Source organism: Stegodyphus dumicola, chromosome 11, assembly GCF_044657685.1.
Source record: "Stegodyphus dumicola isolate Sdum_Otavi_A_Nest chromosome 11, ASM4465768v1".
Classification (NCBI taxonomy): Eukaryota; Metazoa; Arthropoda; class Arachnida; order Araneae; family Eresidae; genus Stegodyphus; species Stegodyphus dumicola.
Window position 1 is genome coordinate 86,666,803 of NC_140778.1, and position 20,220 is coordinate 86,687,022.

Below are 20,220 nucleotides of genomic sequence, written 5' to 3' on the forward strand. Positions count from 1 at the left end.
ATGTCTACCGAAACTTCGGAGAGCATTGCTTTTTGAGTGGTGTAATATTCCCCAAGATCAGATCGATAATTTGATACTCTGCATGCCTGGGCGTTGTACGGACTGTATTGCATCGCCTGGGAGACATAGAATCATACCAACCATGTAATATTGGTTTTTTGTAAATAGGTTTTTTTTTTGTAATTTACACACACACACACACACACACACAGATCGTATTTTATTCTCGAGTGTCAAGATGTAGAAACATCTTTTTACTCGGCTTCTGATAAAAATCGGGTGGGGCGAGAAAGAGAAGGGTGAAAGGAGTGTTTGTTGGAGGCGGATGAAAGAGAGTGAGGTCCGCACTAGCAGTGGCGAAAAAAGAGGGGTTTCAAGTTCAGTGTCGTTATAAGATGAAGCCGCGGGTGAATTTTTGTAATTTGCTCCAGGGAGAAAAAATCGCTAATTGTTTTAATAATATCAAACATATAGCATCTTTTTTTTGCTATTTACCTTTTGTTTAATAAATAAGCTATACAAATAAGTCAAATTTGTTTTGCTTCTAACTCATCCTTTGCCTGATTTTGCATTATCCTTAATTTATGGACATGAGTGTATTTACCCTATACGGCAGTGCTCCGCAACCTTTTCTCACCTGCGACGCACAAAAAAATCTTTCTGGAATTTCGTGGCACACCAAAGAGTTCCGAGTTATCAAGGAAGTGCCGAAAAAATTCAAATGCTGACACATTAACAATCACACAACAGTAAAATATATGAAAACATTTAAAATAGACATTATTAATGGAAAAAAATTGTCATTGTGTATTAAATACATGATAAAAAATTGCAAAATGTCAAATACATGTATTTGATTGCGGCACACCTATATCCTACTCATGGCACACCAGTGTGCCGCGGCACACCGGTTGCGGAGTACTGCTATACGGGTTGTGTCTTAGTGAAGTTCATTTTAAAAATGGAAAGTTTTTGTTTTAGTTGCATGCTCTGGCGCCATCTCCTGAACATGGTGAGAACTATTGAAGAGGTTTTCTTCTCTTGAGTCGTCATCTGTTGGAAGTTGGATAAGCATAATTTTGTAGAAGCTGAGCAGTTATTAAAATATGCCATAATCTGGAAGAAACTACAAAAATTATACACAGAAACTTCAAATTTAACGTAGGAAAAGTTCGACAAAATTTTAGGAATTTGGTGAATTAGTGATCTGAGGTGAATAAAATCTGTAGTTGAGAGTACGGCAGATGCCCGAACTCTCGATGATCTGGTCCCCAGCGCATTGCTTAGGTTTTTGCATCTCTTGAGTGCGTTTTCTAAGTTAGTCTTGTTCTGCGAAGTTTAAGATATTTCTACTGCTTTGAAGGCTAGACGAAGTTTCTGCATTTGTGATTTATATGTTGAATTAATAGATTTTCTGAGTTATTGAGTTCATGAAGAAGAGAGTTCTTTGATCCTTTAATATGTTGAAGATTTTAGCAAAATGTTCTTGTGGATTTTTCTGTTGTAATTTACTATTACTGAAGAGTTCGTTGGTAGTTTCTTGATTAGATATCTTTGGGACTTCAATAAATTCTGGGAAATCGTCTTTGATGGGTATAGTTTAACTACAAATTTCTTCACGTGGATTATGCTTTTAGTTAAAAAATAGTATTTAGTGGTGAATATTCCGTTTCAAGAAAATATGTAGAATGTTTAAAAGTTATCAAAGGAAGAAGATTATAAATATCAAAATATAAATTATCTGCGGTTGTAAACTACAAAAGAGAATTCTATTTATTTTCAAAAATCTTATCTAATATTCAGAATAACATCCGTTATTTTTAAAGACACTTAAACGCTTACTTGATTACAGTTTTCTTTATAACATAGTTTTTATTGAAAATTGCTCATCTGGCGTTTAATTCCGTAAAACAGCGATAGATGGCAGCACATGTCAAGAAAAAATTAATGTGGTATCTGCATTACATTTGGATTGTGCAGAGCAGACGACAAGCGTTGCAATAATGGCGGTTTTGAAGCCGGTCACGCACGTGATATTCGACATGGATGGCCTAATATTTGGTAAGATTGATTTCTGTTTTTTGTCTTAGCATTAATTTGTGAACTCATGTAGCTCGAGTTAACGCTGATATCTTTTTCATTTGACCGATGGGTTTTGTATCGTTTCTGCTGTTTAAGGTATCCCTACACCATGAAAATAAATTATTGTTGTGAATATATCCAGTTTTATGATCGGAAATGATTTTTCGTTTTCATATTTCATACCTACAGAATAACTTGGTAATTATGTGGCGTATATTTATATTACACTGAGGTAATTATGGGGCGTATATTTATATTACATTGAAATTGAATGCGGGATTATATTCTTCCGCTTTTTTATTGTAACGGTACTATTCTGTTTTGAGGGCCGTAAAAAAATTGCAGCGAAAATGTATGCGCAAAAGCGCCAAATTTAGCAAACGCGGCCATTTAATAGCGCGACAAATCTAGCGTACGCGCAGATTTCAGATAGCGTAAGTTTATATAGTTGTATATTTCTTAAGACGCCATTGAAATACTAGTTTAATTTTTAAATCCTTTTTTGATTAAAAATTTTTTTTGATATCCTGTGGATTTAACAGTTTGGGAATTGCCCATGACAAAAAGTAGGCAATAGAATTTTGGGTAAAGTGCAGAATTGTTCACTGCTTGACGCGTTTTTAAGAACTGCACATACTCGGTATCCATGTGCACATGGACCTATTTTGACTTCGAAAAAAAAAAAAAAATCCTAGAATTGCACAAAAATGGCATTGCGCACACCCTTGACTTTATCTATGTACACATCCAGCTATTTTCACTTAAAAAGCAAAAGAAAATTGACAAAAATCCAATCGTTTTTACCCTTGTAAAAAGCGGCGAACAAATAAGTGAGCGATTTACCAAGAAAATTTTTAAAGAAAAGGCATCATTCATTATAGAAAATTACGTTTGAACAACCAACGAAAGGAAATTATGCTTTAACGATAAGTCGGTAGCGAAATAGCAATGCAGGCATCCATTCAGTTATGTTAAGCAATTTTTATTTAAATTATAATTTATGATCTGAAATAGTTATTTACTGTTTTGCTTCCATTCAGTCATGTTTAGCTTTTTTTCATATACATTATAATAATAAAAAAGTATTATGTGAAATTAACCTTTCAATTACACTGGTGTGCAAAAATTAAGGACGAAGTCGAAAAATTAGCATATTAGCTGAACGAAGAGACAGAGCGGACAGAAAGACCAATCAGGAGATTAAGTAAGGTGATGTACAGTAGCACATGTGCAGATATGCAGGTAGACGTAACGGGGGAGTGTCTGAGTAGTATAAAGCATGTTGTCGGTGTAAGATCAGTATTTCTGGCAAAGAGATTGCACGCTGTATAGCAGTTAAAATCACACCGAGTTGCTGCCTCAGCGAGAAATGGCGAATAATCAATCTGTTAGACGACATCTGGATGCTTTTACCCGAGGTCGAATCATTGGGAAGTTGGAGGAAGGCCGCAGTGTGACAGGTGTGGCTGCAGAGTTCGGAATTGCTCACAGCATCGTTTCACGACTTTGGAGACAATTTCAAACTACAGGAACAGCTATCCAGGGGTTTAGTAGTGGTCGTCCACGAGGAACCACACCCGCAGATGACCGGTATATTGTCTTACAGGCCAGAAGAAACAGGCGGCAGCCAGCGGGAGAAATCGCTAGACACACGACACAGGTGACTGGACGACTGATATCGCGTTTTACCGTGGCCAGAAGACAGCACGGTGGTAGTCTGTTTGCACGACACCCTGTACGGTGTGTACCTCTAACGCCTGCCCATCGGAGAAGGCGTTCTCTGTGGTGTCAGGAACACCGGAATTGGAGAGACAATGAATGGGGACGAGTACTCTTTACAGACGAGAGCAGATTCAGTCTGAGTAGCGATTCTCATCGCATACTCATCTGGAGAGAGCGGGGAAGCCGCAATCATCCCTCGAACATCATTGAAAGGGACAGGTATGGAGGTGGCGGTGTTCTCGTTTGGGGAGGCATCATGCTTGGTAGTCGTACAGACCTTCATATCTTTAACGCAGGTTCAGTCAACGGGACCCGTTATTGTAACGAGATTCTTCTTCCGTATGTGCGTCTTTTTAGAGGCGCTATGGGTCCGCAGTTCCTTTTCATGGACGACAATGCACCATGTCATCGCACAGTAGCTGCCGAACAGCTCTTAGAGAGTGAGGATATTGAACGTATGGATTGGCCGGCACGATCTATGGATCTCCATCCCATCGAGCATGTATGGGGTTTTCTAGGCAGACGCTTGGCAGCTCGTACCTTACCACCAGTAACGATTCCGGAACTTCGATTGGCGCTGCAAGACGAATGGGCAGCAATGCCTCAACAACTCATTGACACCCTCATTCTCAGCATGGGCGGACGCTGTGAAATCTGCCTAGCAGTCAGCGGAGATCATATCCCCTATTAAAGACCGGATGTTTCTTGCTCGACACCCATCACAGGGATGTTTCGTCCTTCAGTCGCATTGCGCTCCATGCTACTTTTTCAATAAAGGTTCTTTTTATCCCTCTGATTTCTCTTTTAGTAAGTGTTTCTTACATTACTCATGTCCTTAATTTTTGCACACCAGTGTAAATTAAAACATCAATCTTAGTTATTTACTATTATACTTCCTTTCTTGCCGCAATTATTTTTGGCAGCATTTGCATCAAGAATAGTTTGGCGATTTTTTACTGCCCTCGAAACCGAACACTGTCTTTGTAACAGATCCTTAAATTGCTGTGAATATTTAAATACCTTTCCCTACTCGATTATTTTAAGTAGGTTTATAGGAATGTTCGTAAAGTTTGTCTTATAGGTATATTTCTTTAAAATAATTATAGACTCTGAATATGTACAAATTTCAGTAAGAAGCTCTTTTTTATTCTTTTTAGAATGGGGAGATATGACTTCAGTTGTAATATATATTACATAATTTTTATAATCTTGATATAATTACGTGTGTAAGTACATGAAATAAGAACGTTGGCTTATGATCATGAAATTTTATATATTTGCTTCGATACCTTTAATATTGCATTTGCTCTTTTATTGTGTATTCCAAATATAAAAATATTTTAAATAAAATGAAAATAAAATACTTTTTTCATCATTGCCTCCTTCAAATTAGAAAAATTAAGTGTGATTAAAATGACCTACTTTAAAAATAATCAAATATTATGTTCTTTAATTGATTACTTCTGAGACCTTAAAGTTGCCTATTCTTTTAACATGAAATTAAAGGTTGTATGTCAGAAGTTGGTGATTTTAGATTCGCATAAGTTTTATACCATTGTTCAAAATTTATTGAAATTCTGCCCAAAAGTTTCAAAAAAATTTTATTTTGCAATAAAATCGAAGTAAATGTATAAAATTTCACGATTATTAGCCGACATTCTTATTTCGTGTACTTACACACGTAATTATATCAAGATTATAAAAATTATACGCAAGTAAAAATTTAGGCAAGTATTTTATATTTTTGATAGTTTAAGTTATAAATAAGATAGTTAAGTTTAAAATATAATACCTTCAAATCCTGTAATTGTATATTATATTTTTAATAGTAAAAAAAATGATAAAATACACTTATACCCTTGTAATTAATATAATAATTAATATCGTAATAAAAATATTAAAACATATTTATAAATTAAAATTTGTAAGTGTCCATAATTATGTATTGCTACAAATTTCATATTTAGTTAGACAGTTTTAGTAGAATTATAATTAAAATTGTTTTATTTCCCCGTGCAATGCAGCACGTGACAAATTTAAGAGGAAAATGCCGGAAAAGTAAAAATACAAGAGCATTTAACATTGAATAACATTTTATCTTTCTAACTGATATTTAATTTGAATAAATGTAATTGACTACTATGTTAGCTGTAACCGTAATTCTACTCCTTTTACTTTCCAGAAATTGCTAGAAAATTCTCGCGTGGCTGATTTAAAAAGCTATAAAATCCGGAGAGACATCTCCGTTCAGTTGTTTAAATAATTGTAGCGAATTCGCAGTCAGATCCGATTAGCTTTCTCTGCGTTTTAGATTGCGTTCTATTTAACTTTTTAATAGTTTAAAATATAACTACTGCATGATATTTTGTGATAGGAAAAATTCAGCGTTTTTTTATACTTCTGGTGATAAGAATAAATTTTATTGGACTTGTGCGTTCAATCTACTAAGAACCCGTATGTACGCAACAATATTTTAAGACTACTGCATACGTAAGCATCATAATTTCATTTGAGACAATAAAAAGCCATGTCAAAATTTTCGTATGGGTATATCTAAATTACATGAATTTTTCTGCAGTGTATGGTAAACCAATATATTTAACGAACACGCAGTCATACATAAACCATGCCATGCATGATAAAATTATTCTCACGTTTAAATATAAAATGATCACATTTCTAATCCGTTTATAAATAAGAAAAGTGTAAAATAATCAAGTACTAACCTTTGCTCTTCTATAGGAAATCTGTAGAAATGTATTCCATCCGATTTTGAAAATTTTTTATTGGATATTTCAAACAAATCCGCAAAAGTTACAGCTCAATTTTTTTTTTTTTTTTTTTTTTTTTTTAATGTGAAGAGATACACACTGTTTCTTCAGATATAAATTAATCAATACTTTTCCATTTCGCCAGCGCAAATCTCGCCAAGCAGACTTTATTGGCGGCAACATACACATAAAAAAGGTTAACCAATGTTAGTTCCAAGAATTTTTTATTTTGAAGGCATAAACATTTTAATATGGTTTAAAATTTTGTAAAAGCCAATAAATAAAGATAATAAATTTGTAAAAAGACATTAATTTAAGAATTTACTATGCTTTCATGGTTCAACATCCTGATTCACCGGTGCATATCACGTAACCCCAAGTGATCTTATCTCACATAAACTACGCTACAAAAATCTAATTCTCTCGGTAATTATCTACATTAATTTCATGTTAAATCTTAAAATTAAATCTTATGGAATACAAGTTTACTCAGAAAGTACGTAAAACCGCAGTGCTTTACTTCACTAGTGCAATCTCATTAGATTTGATGAATTTGGTGAGTGGTGTGATTGCGTCCTAATTAATTACAGCGAATGGTCTTAGGGCATAAAATTGTTCTATCTGATAAAAATTCTATGTAATAGTATGCCAGTATTGAAAGAAACAATCCATCTGATAAGAAATGGATGTTACTTGTTTTGAAAATGAAGGGTAAAAGGTTACTAGGGAACATATTCCGTTTGGCATCAGTTATACCATTATTGGCGACTTTATTGTTTGCGCCGGCAAAACGGAAAACTATCAGTTACTCTAATTAATTTAGTAATTCCATATAACCAAGGCCAACTTATTCTCAAGGCCTGTCAGACTCGATGAAATTCCGGTTCCCAGTTTTCAGTAACTTTCGTGAAATTCATCACTAGGTAGCACTCTCATTCTGCTACATCTTTGCTATAAGTTCTCTATTTGTAATGTGGCTCGTTATTAACAAAAAGTGTATTTTATGAAAACGTGCCACTGTAACTAACAGTAACATAGGATGGTATATTGTTGCGTGCTATACTGCAAAGTTTTCCTCCTTTTAAAAAAATTTACGATTGTATTTAAATAATTATTCGCAACATATAACTATTGGACGTATAGCATTTCCTTCCGTTTCATGTAATACAAATTCAATAAAAATACATAATACAAAATTTCTTAAACAAAAGCCATCATCACGTAAACTTTAAAAGCTTTAATAGTCTTTTGATATGCTTCTTTCCCTCAGCTTTTGTATATAAACAAGCTTCTTAATATGTGTGTGTATGTGTGTTCAGCTTCATATCATTTTTTCGTCTTTCTGAAATAAAAATATCATAATTTTTTTTTTATCAGACTGGAGATAATCTGTTTTCTGCATAAATGGTATTTTAACCTATCATATATATTAGCATTTCGTATAAAATATATATATGGATGCATTCTTAAATTTTAATTGCATTAAATACCTATAAATCCATATACATATGAATTTAAATCGAATCCATGTACATATTTTATAAGAAATGCTAATTGCGTTAGCTTTTTTACGAAATTTATTACTTTTTAGCTCTCATATTTGTTATCTTTGATCCAGAAACCCGCAGCGTGCAATGAATTGGAAGTCGATTTCTCAGCACTATCCTTATCTTCAGGGCAGATGTTTTTTATTTTATTTGGCTTATAATTCCTTACTAAATGTAGTATTTCATCTCGATGTACTCCGTCTTTGATATGATTTAAATCAAGTTCCTCATCATTATAATTCGCTTCCGATAGTGAAGAAAGTGACACAGAGGTTATTGAAAATGAAAAAATTTCGATTGACAAATTAGTCGGTATTCTCGACACAGCAATTATAGGACTTGGAACAGCGGAACTTTGTAACTAAACAAGAAATTATGTTTGTTTAATAGAATTAAAGAGAAAGTATTATCACATGAAACGAAGCAACTTAAACAACTTACATTGAAAGAAATAATTAATAAAGTAACAAATAAATATTAAGCTTTTTCTTTTTGTAAATTTTGATACCCTTTAGATCATAATTGTTCTTTATTTCATAAATTAGGGTTTAATATTTTTAATTTTTTAATTTCTACATGCCATCTTATCAGATTTAAACTGATGATCTATAATCCATAATCGCCAAAGTCCCGATGAGTCTGGATTAATGACTTTTGACTGTACAAGGAATGTAACGATGCATACTAGGTTTTCATTCTCAGTTTTTACTTTCCACAAATGTAGCACTTATTTTGGGACAATTTTATCGATGCAAATTTAGACGGTTCGCATGCTCTTAAACGACGCCCCATTTTGTAAGGCTATACACGCCCGTATTTCAGAAATATCGTGTTTATGTGATTAAGGCGAAGCCTTGAGGGCTGTCTGCCTAAAGTAAAAGATGCCTTCGTGGAAGAATTTCTAAGGCAAACTGGCTCGTATAGACAAGACAGATAATTGAATTTACATTTAATTAGCCTGAAGATTTTAAGCCATTACTGATGGAAGAGTCACAAAATGGGGCGTGGCTTAAGGGTGTGCGAAAGCTGGATTTTTGAAACTAATTTGGTACTGATTTAAGGAGGGTAATGCTTGGTAAATAAAGTTGTCGTTGATTGATAACATAGCACCCTGAAATTTCTGGAAAATGTGCAAACAAAATCATAAAATCTTCAGTATCAATAATCAGTGCTCGAATGTAGCAACTAATTTGGGACAGAAGTAGTACGAGGGTTGGAACTTTAATAGTGGCAACTATTTGTTTACAAGGAATACAAAAGTGATTCATGTCACAATGTTTTACAGTCCGTCAATATAGTCGCCAGCATTGTGCACAACCCGTTTCCAACGATGTGGAAGTCATAGAATACCTGTAGCAGCGCCTGTTTTGTTGATAGTTTGAATGGAACGGTCTACTGCCGGAAGAATCTCAGGAACAGTTTGGAAGCGAGTGCCATGAAATACTTCCTTCATCTTAGGAATTAAGTCATAGTCACAAGGGCTTAGATCTGGGGAGTATGGTGGATGGTAAAGCACTTCCCAGCCCCTTCGCTTGAACAAATCAGTCACAGCTTGCACTGCATGCGGCCGAGCATTGTCATACAAAATGAGAGGAGCGTTCTGCAGAAAGTGTTGCCGTTTTTTCTCAAAGCTGGTCGGAGATTGTGCTCCAAAAATGAGCAGTAATACTGCGCAGTCACGGTCTGCTGTGGAGGAACGGTATGCGTTAGGATGACACCATCACAGTCGTACACGAGAATCACCATAACTTTCACATTGCTGGGGTTCTGACGAAATTTCGAACGTCGTGGTGACCCATGATGACGCCATTCGTTTGATTAGCGTTTCAGTTCTGGCTGATACTATCGGGCCCAAGTCTCATCCAGCGTAATGATACGGCGTAAAAAAGCATCTCCTTTGCGCTCATAGTGCTCCAGGTGGGTTCAGGCAGCATTGTATCGTAGCCATTTCTGCATTTCCGTCAATTGATGTGAAGCAATTTTTCTCATGGACAGGCGTTCCTTCAGAATGTGCAGCACAGTCGTATGCGCTAATCCTGTTTGTCTGGCCAGCTGACGAATCGTCTGGCGGCGATCACTGTCCATTAGTGCGGCAACAGCTTGCACATCTGCATCGCTGACACTCGGACGACCTGGCCGCAGCATGTCTGCCACGTTTTGGCGTCCTTCATTGAATGCTTTCACCCATCTTGCTACGGTTCTGTAAGGCAATGCAGATTCCCCGCAAGCCTCTTGAAGCCCTTGATGACACTATCATGCTGTATGACCTCTGGCACATTCAATTTTTATCCAACATTGTTGTTCTTGTTTTGAAAACATCCTGACAACACTTACTTTAGACCGCAAGCTAATACAAGGATCCATTCTTCGCGTCACTCTGCATGCGTGTGACGTAGGCAGGACGAGTCTTTTTGCTGAGAGGTAAGGTAGGTATGTAGTTTACGTGTGGTAGACGCGATATTCTTTGGTTTTGTTGCGTAGCATTTTCTCAGCTGTGTTGCCACTATTAAAGTTCCAACCCTCGTATATGATTCATTGTGAATTAATGTTATACATGTTATTATCATATGGTGTAGGTGATATTGAAATACTTGGTTTTTATCACTAACAAGCTTAAAATTTTATATAAGATTCATTGTGATTAATGTCATGTATGTCGTTATTATATACTGTCGGTGATATTGAAATACTTGGTATTGTTTTGAATATCTGTAGTGTTGCGTTTACTCTTCAGAGCTCTAATTCTGCATTATTTAAAATTTTATTTTTTGATATTTCCTAAAAAAGTATTTTATATTAATTAAAAATAGAAATAATTTTCAGTGCCTAAAACCAAATCTCTTTTAGAAATACTTTTTCTCTTATGTATTAACAAATTTTAGATCATAATTTATTGCATATTTAATAGTGACTCCAAATTATTTTGTTGCAGAGGACAAGTAATATTAATACAATGAAATTTTTGTGCTGAAATGGTTTATGTTTTGAAACTACCTGCTAACTTCGTAGTATATAAATAATTTAAAAGTAAAACATGTGCTCTAAATTACCCTTAAATTAGAATAGGTAACTCTAATAAGTACAATAAAAAATTGCGTATATCTAAATGCAAGCAGGAATTAAAATCAGAATCAAGTAGCTGACGGTTATATTATGAAAAATGGGATAACTTGAAATTTCATGCTTTCTTTGTAAAAAAAATATTTTTTATTAAAAGGAAATGCATAATTATGACTACCACAGATTAATCATTTTTAAATTTTGCATATAACAAGACAATTATTTGTCTCGGGTACCATTCTGGTCATTGTTAACGTCGCACAGCATAGCGGAATGGAGGCCACCGAAAACACAAAAGAATATTTTCACACAGGCCTTGATGTAACTGAATTGGGGTCAGTTAACCTATCTGGCGGTAGGTTGTAGCATGGGAGTGGCAATGCTTCTCCTGACACCGCTTTGGTGACTATTGGTGTTGCTAGCTATTGAGTAACTCTCTGAATCTAATCTAATCTATTATTTTTACAAAGTAGGTCATGACTACTACGAGTCTTCATCCTATCGATTTTAGATCATGCCTATGGCCTATTTTTATGAAAATAATCAGTGGTGTATCGCACCCGCCCAATGGCGAAAAAATTCAAAGACATAGAGTCCTGCAGTTGATTTGGATAAGCATGGCAAGCAATTTTCATATGTGACATATTAAGTACTCAGTCAATGATCGGGTAGTGCAGGAAGCAAGATCTTATAGCAATCTTGTAGTCAGGTGAGATAATTTTTAAGAGAGATGAGCAAACGGTCAAGTCATAGTAATGCGTCCTTCCACATCGGTGTCTGTCCCCTGAATGAAGGAGGAGCACACAGTTTGATTGAGAGCAGGAGAGGTCACGTGAGGTCTCTTAGCAAATCACAAGAGTTCAATTTGCAAACGTTCTAATTTGACTAGAGAGGTCACTTGATACATTACAATTTGAAATAATATCTTGAATAAACTTGATTAATTAAATTCTTGATTAAATGAATATAGAATATATACAGTATGTACAAATAAACAAGATCACCACCTTGGATTGTGATGAATCCAGCGCGGTCTCTTGACTGTGTATTCACTTGAAGGATCATAATTTATAATGTTTTGGATAGCAGGGTACTCACTATTCTTCATACTTTCGTAGAAGTTGTGAGAATATGGTCCATGAAGGCTTGAATTTTTAGGTCTTTTTAAATTTTTTGATTCCTGACAAACCAAGGTGCGTTAGTGATTGATCTCAGAATTTTATTCTGGAGGATACCTATCTTTTTCTCTCATTTTTGTTGCCAGTAGCCCATGCCGGGGTGGCGTAGGTAAGGATGGGTCTGATGAGCGAGGTATATAGAACTTTTTTAGTTTGTAGATTTAATTTTGAATTTCTTCCAATAAGTGGGTAGATGGCCATATAAGCTGCGTTCCCTTTGTTAGCAATATATTGTAGATGGTTTTTAAAAGTGAGATGTTTGTCGATAAAGACTCCAAGATATTTGTAAGCATCAGCTTGCTGAATAGGAATATTGTTGATTTTGATTTCAGCATTAACTCTTTGCAGTTTTTTATATCTCCTGTAGAGAACGGTACAGCATTTATTTGCATTAAGATTGATTTGCCATATAGAGCACCAGTGTGTGATATTGTTTATATGCAGTTGCAAGTTATTAATAGCTAATTGAGGATTCATGGATTCCGAGAGAACAACAGCATCATCGGCATATCTGAGAACTTTAGCATTTAATGGGTGAGGTAAATCATTTATGTAAATATTAAAAAGCTTCGGGCTCAAGACACTACCCTGAGCCACTCCACAGAACATTCTTTTCTTTTTAGAGAGGGTATTTCCAATGCGAACTTGAAAAGTCCTATTTCTAATGAAGTGTATGTGTATTTAATTATGGCAAAGCACATTGGGGCTATTTCTAATGAAGGAGAAAATAATTTTGACTAGATTATTAGGGATATTTAAGTTGATGAGTTTGTAAATTAGGCCTGCATGCCACACTCGATCAAAAGCCTTCTCAAAATCGAGGTAGCATGCAGCGATTGCGCTTCTTTTCTGAAATGCAAGAGCAATTGTTTCGACTAAATTAAGCACTTGATGTGTGGTACAGTGGCCTTTGCGGAACCCAAATTGCATATTATCAATAACAGTTGAATGCTTCCATTGCTGTGGAAAGTAAGAGAGCCTGATGCATCCGTTGATAATATTGCAAAGATTTACAATACATTTATGAGGAAGGGCTTTGAGTACTTCGTTGTTGATTTGGTTGAATCCTTTAGCTTTTTTGGGTTTCAGAGCTTTAATTATTTTTTAAATTTCAGTGGGGAAGCGAATTGGATGTGCCTTTGTGGCGAACTATTGCGTATAAAGTTGATGGCTTCCTTAGCTTCTTCTTCAATTTCAGAGTAGGAGGGAGGGAGTGGTTGATAAATTTTTCTTGTCCATCGGCCATAAGATCTGCAATGTCTTGATCAGAATAATACATTTTACCCAAGTATTCAACTGCATGCTGATTATTATTATTATTATTTTTGAGGGAACGAGCAATTTTCCAAACATTTTCATGATTTGGTTAAATATTTTCCATTAAAAAATCCCATTTCCTGGTCCTATAGTCTTGAATATCTAACTTAATTTTTCTATTGAGATAATTTAGGTGTCTTTTATCAGCAGGGTTCCTGGAGAGTTGCCAAATTTTGATGGCTTCGTTTCTCTGTTTGATGGTATTTTTTATATAATTAGGAAGCATTTGGGATTTTTTGTCTTTAACCGGATAGGAGGAGTTGGAAATAACATTTTGAATACTAGTCGTAAATTTATGAATTTCTTCTTGAATGGCACAGCTATGAGGGAAGTGGTTATTGCAGTTGTAACTATTTAATAAAACATTAACTTGATTCCAGTTGGTATTGATGCGATGTCTTTTGAGAGGAGGGTAAAATCCGTAGAAGTCGAAAACAATAGGTAAATGGTCTGAGTTTAGATCCTGATTATTTCTAAATGCGGCGTTTGATCAACATTTTTGAGTAGCAAAATATCCAAGATGTCGCCGATGCCATCGTGGTGAATTCTTGTTGGTGACGTAGGAGCTACAATTTTGAGATCTTGGTTCAGAAGATAATTATTAAGGTAACTGCCGTTGGTATTATTATATTTAGAGTTCCAGGCTGGGTTTTTAGCATTAAAGTCCCCAGCTATTATAGTAGGAAAATTAGCAGCAGTGAGATTATTAAGATCTATGTCGTTAAGGCAGTTCTGAGGGGGATTATAGACAGAAATAAACAGATATGCTTCATTTAGGCCACTGTAGATTATTGCTGCAGTTTTTTCAATATTACCAGTATTGGGGATGTCATATTAAGTGAAATGCAAATGATTTTTGATAATTATGTCAGTGCCGCCACCTCTGTTGTGACTTCTATCATCTCTTATGATTTTATACCCTTGGAAGTTCAGCCTATGAGACTTCCTGAGGTGAGTCTTATTAAGGAGCATAATATCAATATTATGATTAATGAGGAAATTTTTAATTTCTTCCTTTTGTTTGTGAACGCCGTTAGCATTAAAAAAGGTAATTTTAAGATAAGCTTGTTGCTATTATTTTATGAAAATTCATAGTGGGGTTAGAAGTCATAATTTAAGGAGGAAAAATAATCTATAGCTGTCATCACAACTTTGATTTTAGTCACGAGGTTCTTTGCTTCTTTGAAGCTTGTGATAAATTCTTTAGCTTTAGTGAGCTGCGTTTTTATCCATTCAAAAAATGAGGGCGATTCTGCATTCTTGTTTTGATCTGTGTGAGCGGAGACATCCGCTTGCACACTGGTAGTTGGACATACGGTTGGAAGTGCAGGGAATTCTGGTACGCGGGTTGCTTCCTTTGATTGTTTTCTCTTTTAGGATTTTCTTTTGCTTTTTTGATATTTTCAGGATGATATTTGCAAAGTTTAGAGGAACTGACGTGATCTAAACCTCACAGGGCACATTTGGAAGGATGTATGTTCTTGGCTTGTTTACAGGTATATCCTTCATGTGGACCTGCACATTTTTGGCAGCGAGGTTTGTAGTTGCATTTTTCTTTAATATGTCCATAACGTTGACATTTGTGACATTGCACCGGCCCGGGGCGGCTTTTGTAGGTGCAGACTAAAACATCTAGTCCACATACAGTTTTGATGTCAAATATTTTTTTCCCCTCAGGTTTTTTTTTTTTTGCTTCAACCAGGAAAACAGAGAGTTTGACAATTTTTCCATCTTCAAAATTTTCAATTTGTTTAATTTTTAAAATTGGAATACCCATACTTGCGATTTCTTTTTGTATGATCTCAAGGTTAGAAGTTCTCGGCAGTTTTTTGATAATAGCTTTTAACGGCTTTTCATTCTTAAGTTTAAAAGTGTGAAAAGGGATATCCCTTTTACTCAGTAAATCGGTGGCAATTCTATAGTCTTCTGGATCGAAAACCCTAATCGTGAGAGTATCCCCTTTAAGATTGCCTTTAATTTTAGTAATTCCTTTTCCTCAAATTCTTCTTTCATTCAATCCCAGTTAGCAGTAAAATCCTGTAAAACGATGGGAGGAATGTGAGAAGCTGTCTTTTTGGGAAAGATAAATTTGCCGTCATTTTCTTCACAGTTTTGGTCTATTGGTTCTTTGTTATTTAATTTTTCATATTTATTTTGTTGCATGGGAGGTGTAATGTCCGTTTCAGAAAACGTACATTTATTGGTTATGCGTGGTGTTTTAAAACCTTCGTTATCAATTTCAATTTTCTGTTTTTGTCACTGTTGGTGCGTTTAATAGTGCTGTTATGAACTGACATGTCACTTTTTACATCTTTTATTTTTGGATTTTTTTCGGTGAGTTGTTGGTTGATTTGCATGATTGATTTTCTGTTGTTTGCTATGAAGGCTATTTATCATAGGATTACTATTGCATCTTTTTATTTGAGGACAGTCCTGCACCTTGGAGTCGGTTTGTTTATACTAATGAGCATATCGCACATTTTTAGTTTGGCAGAGATTATATTAATATCACTTATAATCTGTTCGGGGCATCATTAAGAATTTTAAATTCATGGAGCAGCTGATCTTTAAGCTGACAAACATTTTCAAATGTCGGTTTACCTAATCTGTTAATGACCCATCCAAATTCCTCAACGGGGGAATCAGTAATTCCGTATTGGGAAAATTTCAACAAATCAAAAATCTGCTGCGACGAAATCTGACCGTTTGCCATCATGCAGTCTGGTATTACCCTGACTTACAAGCAAAAGCAAAAGACAAGATCTTACCGCATTTCCGAGCCGTACTAAAGTCGGAACGTATCCTGTGACCCTCGGCACGTAACCTAAAGGAGGGCGAGTCAGTGCGTAATGCAGCGAAAGCCAACATCAGGCAAAAGCTGTTACGAAAGCAGAGAAATTCATGTCTCGTATGGTTTGAGCTCCAACAGTTCGCACTACTCTTAGTTTATTATCGATAATGTGATTTATGCTGGCCTCCACTTCAGCCTAGTCTATATCGATGTCGAATGGACTGGAAGTCAGTGTAAGTCACATTACCGATACTAACTTTTGGCCGTTCGAAAATCTTAACGAACTTACAATATTATTAAAGTGGTTGCTATTAAACGAACTCTAAAGTCTTAAGTATTTTATGTTAAAACAAGACCCATTTATACTCAAGGCCTGCCAAACTGAACGAAATTCCGGTTCCCAGTTTTCAGTGCCTTTCCCGAAATTCATCACTAGGTGGCGCTCGCAGTCTGCTACACTTTTGCTATACGTTCTCTATTTGTAATGTGGCTCGTTATTAAAAAAAGTTTATTTTATTAAAACGTTCCGCTGTAACTAACAGTAACATAGGGTGGTATATTATTGCGTGCTATACTGCAAAGTTTTCCTCCTTTAAAAAAAAAAAAATTACGATTGTATTTAAATAATTATTCGTAACGTATAACTATTGGACGGATAGCATTTCCGTTTCATGTAATACAAATTCAATAAAAATACATAATACAAAATTTCTTAAACAAAAGCCATCATCACATAAACTTTAAAAGCTTTAATAATCTTTTTATATCATTCTTTCTCTCAGCGTATGTATATAAACAAACTTCTTAATATGGGTGTGTACGTGTGTTCAGCTTCATGTCATTTTTTCGTCTTCCTGATAAACACTGGAGATAATCTCTGTTTTCTGCATGACCTATTATACATATATGAATTTAATGCAATTAAATTTTAAGAATGCGTCCACGTATATATTTTATAAGAAATGCTAATTGTTTTAGCTTTTTTTACGAAATTTATTACTTTTTAGCATTTGTTATCGTTGATCCAGAAGCATTTGAATGCTGTCTGTACTAGCTTCAAAATTTTAAAGCACATATCTCATTTTAATTAGTGTGATGTATCAATATACTGTGCACGAATTGGTTCTACCTGGTTGAGTGTTTTGTGGTTGCACTTTAAGTAATAGAGATTCATGTCGAATTCATATATATATATATATACATATATGTAATTAATAGAAGTAATAATTTCTGTTTTAGGGAATATGGCTTTATTTTTTTAAAATATGCTGTCAGTGATATCGAACAACTTGGTATTCAACACTAGGAGTCTCAAAATTTAGGTCGAAAGTTTTGTCCCAAATTAAATGCTACATTTCAAGTAGGTGGGGTCTTAAATAATTTTCGATGCAGTTTAGTAGATTGATATCAGTAAAATTAAAACGTGTACTACAGGGAATGTAACGCTGCATACTAGGTTTTCATTCTCAGTTTTTACTTTCCGCAAATATAGCACTTATTTTGGGACAATTTTATCGACGGAAATGTAGAAGGTTCGCATGCTCTTAAGCCACGCCCCATTTTGAAGGGCTATACCGCTCGTATTTTAGAAAGATCATGTTTATGTGATTGAGGCAAAGCCTAGAGGGCTGTCTGCCTAAAGTGAGGAATGCCTTCTTGGAAAGATTTCTAAGATAAACTGACTCGTATAGACAAGACAGACCACTGAATTTACATTTAATTAGCCTGAAGATTTTAAGCGATTATTGTTGGAAGAGTCCTTACAAAATGGGGGCGTGGCTTAAGGGTGTTAGAAAGCTGGATTTTTAATCTAATTTAGTATTGATTTAAGGAGGGTATGCTTGGTAAGTAAAGTTGTTGGTTAAAATGCGGTTTAGCCCGCTGCTTGGCGATTGTTTTTCAATGGGCAATAAACGCGCCAACATGGCTAACTCGATGTTTTGAAGTTGTGTTGGTATTCTGTTGCCACTAAATGTTATCGCCCTGTGTTATATTTAAAGAAATTAAATATTGAAAAATCTGCATAAATGTTTCTCGCATTGTGATAAAACAACGGTACCTAGAGCCATCAAATTTTGAATAACATACTTTTCCAACCTAATATGGGCATCTGGAAGCCGAAACTTGGAATTTTTTTTTATTATCTGATTGATATTTGGTAAAACTTGAACGAAATTTTTATTAGCAAACTCAAAGATTTCAAAGCGAGCAATTGCAACACAGTAGGGGAAGGGGAAATGTTTTTACGTGCAGAGCACAAAACTGTATATCGGAAATTTTAAAGATATGCTCATTTTTAAATTATTTTGCGATATTGCTGTTGAACTGAATTTTATGGTTTAAGTGTAAAGAACATTATATGATAAAGAAATGTAACAGACAAAACGTTAAAAAAAACAGGGCGTAATGTAAAATCTAAAAGCTTTCATTATTTTTATTTTATTAATTTATTTATTTTACTTGTTAATTCTGTGGCGGTTTGAATGTTCTTATGTGGTTTCTTTTTTTTAATCGAGTGTTTTTCCCCCCTGTGGGTTTTAGCCTTTTTTTCTGCATATATTACGGAAATGGCGTATAAACGTTTGTAAATTTATTAAAAGATGAGGGGGGATACAAAAGGGTTTCCCCCTGAAATAAATTCATATATAAAACCCCTCAAAAAGACTTTACATTTTTCTTGAAAAGGGTAAGTGAAAAAAATTTTTCTTGTATGGTTCGTTTTAAAGTTGCTTATTTTAATATTTTGTATTTCTTTTTGGCTCAATCCTAGAAGATTGGAAAAGCTAACGTTGTGTAATTCTCTGATTTTTTTTTTTAATGAAAATAGATCGATATGTACATGGGCAAAGCCAATGCAGTGCCGACGTTGTGCGTGATGCCGAGTTTGTGCAATTCTGGGATGTTTTTTTAAGTGAAAATAGATCGATGTGCCCATGGGCAAAGCCAATGTGGTGCGCAATGCCGAGTTTGTGCAATTCTGGGATGTTTTTTTAAGTGAAAATAGATCGATGTGTACATGGGAAAAGCCAATGTTTCAAATTGTGGCCAACAAATATTATCGCCCTGTATTATATTTAAAGGAATTAAACGATTAAAAAATCTTCTGCTAAAACAACGGTACCTAGAAACATCAAATTTAGAATAATGTAATCTTCCTGCGAATATGGGCATCTGGAAGCCCAAATTTGAAATTTGGAATTTGTTTTATTATCGTTTTCATATTTTGTAAAACTTTAACGAATTTTTGATTAACATACTGAGGAATTTCAAAGCAAGCAATGACAATGCTCTACAGATAAAAACATTTTTATCTCCAGCGCGTGAGACTGTGTATCGAAAAATCTAAAGTTATGCTTATTTTAAAATTATTTTGTGATATTGCTGTTGAACTGAATTTTACGGTTTAAGTGCGAAGAACATGATATTTAATTAATAAAGGTAACACGCAAAGTGTTAAACTTTGGGGCGTAATGTAAAATCTTAAATTTCAGATTTTATTTTGTTTTTTAATTTCATTATATTTGTTGTCTTTTTTTTTTTTTTTTTTTTAAATTTCCTATCGTTGACAATATTACCTATCGTAGCTTTAGATATCGAAAAGCCATGGCTTTCACAGCGTTTTTTAATAAATTTCTTCGGAGAGAGCACAAATGTCCGAAGACAAATTGTCAAGTAGCAGACGACAATTTATGCTTTCAAAACTATACTTGCAGTTAAAAAGAATTTCCAAGCAGACGATTTCTTTTGGAATT

General features: G+C 34.7%; 1 protein-coding gene across 1 annotated transcript in view; it reads left to right on the plus strand.

The window, feature by feature from the left end:
• Positions 1-1,919: 1,919 nt before the first annotated feature.
• The window catches only part of LOC118198425 (pseudouridine-5'-phosphatase-like), a 69,866-nt gene continuing 51,565 nt past the window's right edge, over positions 1,920-20,220 (plus strand). The window contains exon 1 of the mRNA XM_085826958.1: positions 1,920-2,061. Coding sequence (XP_085683084.1) covers positions 2,004-2,061 — 58 coding nt within the window. The 5' untranslated portion in view covers positions 1,920-2,003. The remainder of the gene's footprint in view (positions 2,062-20,220) is intronic.